Source organism: Lathyrus oleraceus, chromosome 4, assembly GCF_024323335.1.
Source record: "Lathyrus oleraceus cultivar Zhongwan6 chromosome 4, CAAS_Psat_ZW6_1.0, whole genome shotgun sequence".
NCBI classification, from domain to species: Eukaryota; Viridiplantae; Streptophyta; class Magnoliopsida; order Fabales; family Fabaceae; genus Lathyrus; species Lathyrus oleraceus.
The window spans coordinates 471,058,723-471,069,050 of NC_066582.1; the positions used below are offsets into that span (position 1 = coordinate 471,058,723).

The following is a 10,328-nucleotide window of genomic DNA, read 5'->3' on the forward strand; positions in this document are numbered from 1 at the left end:
AAAAATTATTGTAAATAACTCTATAGATTGTCTATTGATTAAATAATACAAAAAGAAATAGAGATTTTATGACAAAATTAATAATGAGAAACAACAACTAAAAATAAAAACAAAACTAATAGTGATAAATTTGAGATCACCATTTATATATACTCATAGTACAAACTTTAAATATTATTGGAAGAATACATGTTTTGTCTTTTTAATACAAAATAAAATCAAATAAGCATATGGAGTTCTAACTGAAAATTAAAATTGAATTGATTCTATTTTCCTTCTAAAGATGAAACTAAATTAAGCTTCAAATTTTCTAAAGAATCCTTATATTCCTCAAGAGATTGCAAAGTCATGTCATCAATAGAATGATTCCACCAATTAGGAAAATAAAAACTATTGTTTTTTGCCTCTAATACATCTTGTAAATTATTCTTCTCTTCTTGCAATTGTTCTAAAAGTGCCTCTTGTTGAAGACTTAAGGTTTCAATTGTTTCTTCATCTTGCTTCCTTATTTCATTGTTGATCACATGGTTTTCCATGTCAATAAATTGATTAATAACAGCTTCAGGATTAGGGTAACCACATGTATATATTTCTTTGTTTGGTGAAGTGATGATGATTGCAGTTTTTGCTTTGCATAGAATCGATAGCTCTGTCACCTTGTTGAAAAGTCCTAATTTGCATTTTGAGAAGGCCACACCATGTTTGCTTTTTTCCACTTTCTTGATTTTAGGGTTTTTCTTGCATGTGTGGTTGTGTTTTTCTGATGTGTTGTTTTCAGAAGAAGAATTCATTGGATTTTTTTTTTCTTCCAAAAGAAGTGATAGAAGAAAAAACCCAATAAAATACAAAGAGAAAATATTAGTAGTTGTTATAAAATAGTAGTAGATGATACTCCCTTTTATAGAAACATGTAAACACATCAAAATCATTAAGCATTTATGAAGATTATATTTAATTCATAACAAAATATTTTTATTTTAAATAATATCTTTTGTAAGATTGCAATAAAATCTTTATAGATTCTTAGTTTTGAAATCTCCTACCATAATTATATCATTAACAAATTTTGTAATTTTATTGTTAATAAATGCTCTTATTAATTTCTCTAATCTGATTTGAAATATAAATATTTCTTATATTTAAACCTTCAAAAATATTTAGTTATACACAAAATTTCATTAAAATTTTATTATATTATTAAAATACCTCTTAATCTTATTAATTTTTCAAATTTTAAGTGTATCTTTCAAATATCCATTAAAAGTGATTAAATTTAATGAAAGTTCAAAGATTAAAATACTACATTTTCTTGAATATTCTATTGAACGCGTATCTATGAAATATTTATCATATATCAACAATTACTTTTAGTGATAATAGTTTTATTGATTATCCTTAGCCATTTTTAATGTATTGTTCTTTTAATTGATCTCTATGTTTCAATCACATTATATGTTCCCAATCTTAACCGTGTTTATTTTTGTTTGGGTCTATTTACTTTAATATATTCAATATATTGTTTGCCATATAGCAAATATATTAGAATTTGTTTCATGTTGAGTGTAGTCTGGCAGAGTGCATCCAATATCATGATCTTTTATTATTATGCCATGCATTGATCAGAGTTTAATTAATTTTATCTAAATATACAACCAATAGACTAATTTCTTCAAAGCAAAAAGTTTCCAACCAAAATATTACTTGAATTAATATAAACACCAACTTTGGTGCACTTACATTAGGGGTGTTCAGATCCAATCCAATCCAAAAAAAAAAAACAAAAACCGAACCGAAAAAACCGAAATCCAAAAAAACCGATTTTTTTTGGATGTATTTGGATCACCATGTTGCATAACCGGTCGGTTCGGTTCGGTTTACGGTTGGCTTCATGAAAACCGAACCGGTCCAAACCGAACCGGTATTACTTCCATTTACTCATCCTATTAAATTAATTATATTCACTTTAATGCAGCTTTGGTATGTTACTGTCATATATATTTGTCATATATTTAATTTATATTACAAGTCTCCCTATAAGCACTAAGTAAGCAGGTCTCCATATAAAATATTTATTACAGCAATGTCTATTTCGTTGGGATAGATATTGTCCATATATTATAATGAATCTTTGCAACAATGACATCAAATAGCCATATAATATGAAAATTAGATATTGTCTTAGTAGACGTTGGAGGCATAATTGTAACTGGTATTGAAATATATTCGTTTTAAATTTCACAGTGTTGATTTAAAAACCGAATAAAACCGATTCAACCGAACCGAAGTAAACCGTATAAATTGGATTGGATTGGATTGGATTTTTCTTGTTGTCATCCAAAAACCGAACCAAACCGTATGCTTTATATATTTTGGATCGGATGATATTTTGTCTCAAAACCGATCCAAACCGGACCGTGAACACCCCTAACTTACATGACCAATATATTTCAGTCCTATATTAATATTCCTAAGAATTTGCTATAAATTATTTTGGCCTCTCGTTGAGACTTATTATCATTTGTCATAAACTTGTGAAGAGTTCCCTTCATTTTATTATAGTTTCAAGAGTGTGGCTTCCCTATGACAAAATTGTCTATTGCTTTTCTCAAACCACCTCGGCAACAAAACTATATTGTCTGAATTTAGACTTAACAGACCATTTCATGAAACAAAGTTAACATATTCACCAAGATGACCAAGTCCAAAGATAATGAAAATATAAAAAGAAAAAGTTATTTTCACATCATATTGACAGGGAGGGTGAATCCCATATTTGGGCCACAGGTCCAATTCTCAAAAGAATATTGACAGAGAGTCATTAATTTCTGAAATGAAGCATTGATTCCTTGAATTAATTTTTAAAATTTGGCTCATTCATTGGTTCAACAAACACACCAGATCATTGGTTGAACCGTATGATTGAACCAACTTGATTATTATATTTGCATGTGGATATCGATTATCACCTCGATTCTTTTAGTGATAGTCATGATTCAATCTTTGATGATGATTGAGCATTCTTTGTCAATCTTTCCGAGCAGGCCATAAGAGAGGAGTTGACCACCCTGACTCGTTCTGCTAGGCAGACTTATATCGCCTTATCTCTAGCCGGATCTAGCTGCTGTGAAGCTCTTTGGACATACCGAGCGCCTGAAGAAAAAAGCCGACTAGAGAAAAATATGAACATTTTAACTTCCTAACGAGATACTTATCTAAGGGAGTTGCATAAATTTTGAGCTTCCCTATAGGAAGTACATAAAGTTTTGGTTTTGTTCAATCTTTCTAGCACTATGGGTGGTTAGGTGATGTGTCTGCCGAGATCATTGGAGAAGAAGACCTAGGTTCTTGATTCTTCCTATAAGGATATGTAGTTGTTGCCCAAAAACCGAAATAATGTGCAATTGTGAATCTTGGGGTGCTTGTAGAGTCTTTTGATAATTCTCTACAACAAGTGAAGCATTTCCAATGTCTGTTGATTATTTCGAGGTGAAAATTCGTCCGAGTCAAATTATCCAAGACGACAGGGTTGTCCCTATTCTTAAATAGGACTCATGTGTCTGTCTTTTTTTTTGTATGTTCCTCTAGAGTGTATGTAATTCTACTTTATTTATGCTATTTAGTGAAGTTCTTCTTCTTACATGTTTAAAGTGGGTTTATTCTATTGTGGATGTAATTATGCCTTGTTGTATCGTAGTTTGCTTATGTTACTGCAATTTATGAAAGTTTTCTTTTGCCACGAAAGTTATCAAATGAGAAAGATTAAAATGCTAATAACTTTGAGTTTTTGCCAGTCTTTCTAGTAAGTGGCGTTAAAATTTTGTCGGGATTTCGTATCCTGGCTCCTAAATAATGTTTGTGCATATTATTACCTTTTACCCACTAGTTGTTATATCGTGCTCCTTTAATCGAGACTTTTGATCTTGTGAAAGTTGGAAAGTGTCGGAGTTCGACTTTGAGCTTTTAAATCTTTCATGAGGCAAGGTTCAGTTGATTTTCTTATGAATATTGTCACATCTCGAAAAATAAGATTCTTCGCGATGGTCGCGGAAAAATGGTTCGAACAGAGTCACCATCGAACTTTATTTATCCTAATGAAGGAATAGGAAAATATCGATAAAACCTCTAAAAATAGAATAATGGTCGTCGCAACCATATTCGGGTATGAGAGTCGATTATGCAAGGGAAATGTATTAGCACCCCTCATGTCCATTATACTCAACGGAAACCTTTTAGTCTAATTTGCAGTTTGAAAGTTAGCTAATGTTATTTATTTTCTTCAAGTGATAAAGAGATTGAAAAGAGAGATGAATGGAAACCTCAGAAGGGGAAAAATAAGGTTTTTTATTAGTATCCTCGCCAAGATCTTGAAATCTCGTGCCTACGTATCCTTTAGTGTTATTGTTCTTAAGTGTGAAGAACAATAACTTTAGGATACTTAATTTGGTCAATTGTGGATGGAAAAAAGTGTAAAAAATTTATTCTATTTATCGATAAAAATTAGGTCAAAAAATTGAATGGGATTTGTTGGATTAGGAAGATTTTCATGTGATTTAATCTTATTTGTTTCTTAAGGACCACATCAATGAACTTGGATGAATTCATGGCTTAGGTAAAACGTAATAGAAAAATGATTAAATGAAATTGATTTTTATAATTTTAATAAATAATAACAATAATGAAAAATAGTGTAATAAATGTAATGATAAAAGAATTTTGATTTTTTAAATTTTATATTGATTTTCAAACTAAAATACATGAAAAATGAATAATATAATAATTATTAAAAATAAATTAATAAAAATTCGAAATTTAAATATAAAAACTAAAAAGTACAAAATTTAATTTTAAAATAATTTAAGTGAAGGTAAAAACATAAAAAGAAGAAAAACTCTAAAAGTGGGACACATTTAATGTGTGAAAATGTTTGTTCTATTTATATCAAATTATTAGGTTAAATTTTTTAATTATATAAATACAAAATAAAATAATTAATTAATGTAAATGGATTCTAACCTATTTTTTTATTTTATTTTATGCCATGAATCAAAATATTTGACTTTTATGGTTTTTAATTGAAACAAAGTCGCCAAAAGTAAAACAAAACATAAAAAAAATAAAAAATAATTAATAAAATAACATAATAGAAAAGTTAAAATTACAATTAAAATTAAAAAAATAAAATTAGCCATTTTGACTTTTTAAATATTTTGTAATAATCACAATGTATTTTTTATACCTTTTTTAAGAATATTTTTTTGATTAAAAAGTGAAAAATAATTATTTTTAAAAAAAATACATATTAAATAAAATTTGTTTCAAAAGCTAAATCAGTACTTAAAATTTCTCCATTCAACACAAATGTCCCTAACAAAATTGGTGTCAAATCAGTAGAAAATCTGCAAATTCAATCAACGAGCATTAGGCATAATCAATACTTAATGTTTCAAAAACTAAAGTAATATTGAGAGAATAATGACCTTATAGTTTTCATTGATTTTATCGATGGAAGATTTGATGGAGGAGACTGTGTTGCCTACAAGTTTAGAAAACTGATGAGAGTAATCTACTTGAACTTCTTTCAATAAATCACTCACTTTAAACTCCATTGTGTAAGACCCCAATTTTGACCCTAAGATCCCTCATGCTATCTCATCATATGCATTGACTTTGGGATCACACCTTGACATCCTCTTTACCCCTCATTCATTGGGATTGCATTGGAAGAGGTCACCAAGCACATTTGATTGTATCATATTTTATTTTTCATTATTTACTAACCAAAATGCCAAAAATATATCAATGTATAGTTTACTTCTTTTGTAGGTAGTGTGTGTGTTCCCCAAGGTCTCATCAAGCTCATATCTAGGGTTTAAGACCCTTAGTGCAAGGAGATTAATCAAGATATGGTTCACATTGACTCTAGACATCATATATGGATCCCCATGATCTTCATTTATCATTTTGGTCAAGAATTCATCAAGAGTTTGAAGCTTGTTTGTCTTGGAAACCCTAATTCATTTGAGTATCTTGTGTGACTTTCTCATCAAGTTTCTTCATCATTTGATCAAATATTTCAAGAGATACTTCATATTACATCATATTATACATATTTCATCCTTCATGAGTCCAAGAGATCAATAGAATTTCAAGTTTGCAAGATGATTCATGTTGGTTGACCAGAGAAAGTCAACTGGTCAAAACTGGGGTTCCCTAGACCCTATCTCCTACAATTTTTGTCATATTAAAATTATTCCAAGATAAAAATTACTCCTTATGACATTACAAACAACTTTAATTTTTAAGTCAAGAGTTATTTTTTCTTGGAAAATCATTGTTTATGGTGAAACATTATAGGCCATTTTGTCTGAATCCGAGTTAGGATGTCAACTTCCAAGGACCATAACTTTCTCAATTTTTATGAGATTAAGACTATTCAAGCTTAGTTATCAAATTAAATATGTCCTATCAAAATTTTATTCTTATAAGAAATTCAAATTCAACTTGCAAGGGCATGTGTCAAGAGGAAACATTATATGTCATTTTGGGTCATTACCATTGAACAAGTGATTTTCCTCAACTTTTAAAATGCATAACTCCTTTATTCCAAATCCAAATGAGGTCAAATTTATGACTAAATTGAATAGGTTTGAAATAGATACAATGTTGATGAAGGAACTTTTTCCATTTGAAGCCCATGGCAAAGGTTATTCAAGGTGGAAGAAGTGAACATTTGGCTTAGTACTTAGAAAAATTTCATTTATGTTTGATTTTCCAAACTTACACCTCAAAATTCATCATGATCCAAGCTTCAAATGGAAAAGTGTTCAACATGAAAGTTATTACCCTTGATCTCACCTTTCCAAAATGTTCAATATAATATCATTTCGCCAAGAATTAGATGACTTGAACATGACTTCTCTTCAAGACTCCATTTGGATGAATCTCATGATCACATTCCAATTTCCATTGCATGATTACATGACACACTTTCAGCATTGCACATGATGAGTTTTTGACCTTATTACATTATTTCATGGGCCAATCACACACTCATGCAACCATGCAAGAGTGAATTTCTATTTTTGGTATTTTGAATGAAGTGTGTGGAAAGCAATTGCATTGCCTATAAATACAACCCCGCATGCTCAGAATTAGGGACACCTTGCCCAAGTTTTGAACCTGCAATCCTAACCCTCACCATTAGAGGACAAACTTGAAGGTTTTCAATTAAAAATAGAGTTTCAACTTCACTTCAGTTTTGAATTTGAAACTCTAAGAATCCAAGCCTTTCCTTTATCCAATTCAACTTCATCTCTTTGATTCTCTCTCAATTTTTCACCATTCTCTTTGATTTTTGGTTGGCTGAAGTCCTACCAATGTAGGCAACAAGATTGAGTTTCTTTGAGGTCAAATAGAAGCAACTCAATTCATTATCCTCAAAATTCAAATCCCTATATCTTTTTATATACTTGTAATTGGAGAAAATTAATGCCAGATTCGAGATCCCGAACATTTTCTCTTTGAAATAGTGTCCTTGTTTTTTATTTTTCATTGAGATGAAGTTGGACCAGTCCAGTGAAGATCACCGGAGAAGATGATTGAAGCTCTAGCTTCGATGGTGTATTGGCACACTTCCTGGCCATCTGATCATGTTGAAACGTTTTAATTATGGCATTTGGTTTGAATTACCACGCGTACATCACTTTGACTTGTGTCCACCATGGAACGCGCGTGTGTGACCATCAAATATGTCACCTCAATTAATGAGGGAGATCTGATGGTCCTTGTTTTTTCTAACTTCTTTTTATTTTCTGAATTTTCATTTAATCATTTTAATTTGTTTAATTCATATTAATTTCATTTTTAATCCAAAAAATATGTGACTTTCACCAAAAATCTTTAAATATTTTTCTCTTTCATATTTTGAATTAAAATTATTTTTGGATTAGTTTTGATATTTTTCATGAATTAAATATTTTTGTGCATATTTTTAATTGTTTAAAAATACTTATGACTTTTCAAAAATAGTGAAAAAAAATTTCTAAGGTCCTTTGACCTTGTTTGACCTTGGATAAATCCCTTAGCCATTTATTTTGTGTTTGGAAGGAATTTTAGGTTTTAACCAAAATAAAATGTATTTTATTTCACTTTTAATTGGATTTTTAATTGATTAAATGCGTAATAATTATGTTGAGCCACTTTTATGGTCTTGTGATGTTTGACTTTCTGTTTGGACCATGGTCAAGGTTGATTTGACTTTTGTTGGATCAAAACCATTGGATTTAGGGGATTGATGAAATGTACATTTCATCTCCCAAAATGAATGAATGGTTTTGATTTGATGAAAATTCTCCCTTGGTCAATTTGTGTTTCTATATTCCCCTCCCTCTTCATGTTCATCCCTATTCTTCCCCATCCCTTCATTTAACCAATGAAATCTCTAATGTCTTAAGGCTAGTTGGTTCATCAATGACCTTGTGTCAGATGAACTAATACAAGTATGACTGAGATAGGTCTCTCCCGCTTGATCTTTTCTTTTAGTGTGTGGCATGTTTTAGGAGTTTGGTTCTTCATACCAAATCTCTAACATGCATTAACACCTAAATTTTTATTTCCCGACCTCAGATAGTTGTGACTTTTACATAAGTTCATTATGATTGCTTAACATAAAGCTAAATTTGACCCTAATGGCATAACATTCTAGTAAGTGAGATTGTAAGTCTCCCATTCTTCATGGTATTGTGTGGAAACTTGACCTTTTTTCCTTTCATGAGAACTAGTGGCATACTTGTTGAATTATCCAAGTTAGAGCCCTTCTCATGGAAGATGTCTTGGTTTAAGGATTCATACTTGTGAATGGATGATTGAGTGTTCTCCAAAGAATGACTTAATCAATTAAAAACCACCACTAACTCTTGATTAACATTTGACTAATTCTTATTAATGTTGCTTTATTTTCAAGTCATTTACTTTATGCAATTTAAATTTCAGTCATTTATCATTCATTGTCATTTACATTTCATTTAACTTGTTTATGTTTATGTCATTTTCACTTTGCTCATTTGAGTCATATCTTGTGATTGTATATATTGTTTGTGTCTTTTGGTTTTGTTTGTGGTCTCATGACCTTAAAATACCTAATAATAACAAAAACCCTAAAAAACATCTGGTGGACTGTTGATCTTGATCTGAACTCTTGGACTTAGAATTAGGAAACATTCCCTGTGCAAAAAGGACTTGGCCAATGCCAACATTTTTAGACCAAGCTATTATGATCTAAGCCCTCATCTGATGCAAGCCTGGGATCTTATTTGAATTCATCTGCTACTCTATCTTTGTGCTAATTGTTATTTTGACTTTATGTATGATGCTTTACTTTGAGTTGATCAAGGAATATTTCATCTGAAACATGAGAAGACAAAGAAGTCTGTTAGTTATTGGAAGTACTTGCTTGTATATGACTATCTTTATTTGATGCCCTGATCTTCATGATGCCTGGATATTGCTAACTGATTATTGATTATTGCTTGTTTCAAAGTCCAAAGGGAAAGTGAGTTTTCTATATGACACTTTTGTCTGTTGGATTGCATCCCATTGGTCAGATCTTTTCAAATCTTAACTTTTAATTTTATGTTTAGGGTAGTCTCTTAATCTCCTCCCACTTCTTAAATTTCAAAAATCTCTCACTCTTTTCGAAAACCTTCTTTACTTGTGATTTCAAACTTAGACTTTGTTTAAATGTTTAGAAACTTTGGCCTTATGCCAGTGAATTTTCAAATCTTTTTCTTAAATCAAATCTGTAAATAAACTTAACCAGATTAACTTAAGATTTCTAAAGACAAAATGAACTAACAACTTCATTCAACTTTTGGGCCTTTTGTGCCTTTTTTCTTATTAAAACTTTTGTTAAAAACAATTCACCAACTTTGAATTTTTTACCACGAACTACGAGGTTTTGATCCCTCATTTTTATGTTGGTACGTAGGCATAAGTTCGAATGTCTTGTCAAACACAAAAATATAATCAATGAATTCTTTTCTCATCCCCACACTCCATTTTTATCAAACATCTTTTATATCAAACACATATGCACACATAAAAAAGAACTCCTTAGGAGTACCTAGGACACTTTGGGTGTTAACACCTTCCCTCTGTGTAACCAACCCCCTTATCTATAATCTCTGACATTTTATTAGTTTTGATTTGAAAACTTTTTATCTTTGGGTTTTGTTCGTACTTTTCCCTTTTCCTTTGGAAACAATAAAAGTGCGGTGGCGACTCTGGTTTTATTGACGTTAAGCTTATCCATAGCTTGATGGTCATGAATT

At 30.4% G+C, this 10,328-nt stretch overlaps 1 protein-coding gene across 1 annotated transcript; it reads right to left on the bottom strand.

Annotated features, from left to right (window-relative positions):
• Positions 1-232: 232 nt before the first annotated feature.
• Positions 233-846, bottom strand: LOC127076209 (agamous-like MADS-box protein AGL62). The gene has a single exon (XM_051017795.1). It carries the CDS (start codon positions 789-791, stop codon positions 267-269), a length of 525 nt encoding a protein of 174 aa, XP_050873752.1. The 5' UTR covers positions 792-846; the 3' UTR covers positions 233-266.
• Between the last annotated feature and the right edge of the window lie 9,482 nt (positions 847-10,328).

What these genes read in the sequence shown, in the direction of transcription:
- LOC127076209 (XM_051017795.1), bottom strand. Translation starts at nt 791, where the DNA reads ATGAATTCTTCTTCTGAAAACAACACATCAGAAAAACACAACCACACA.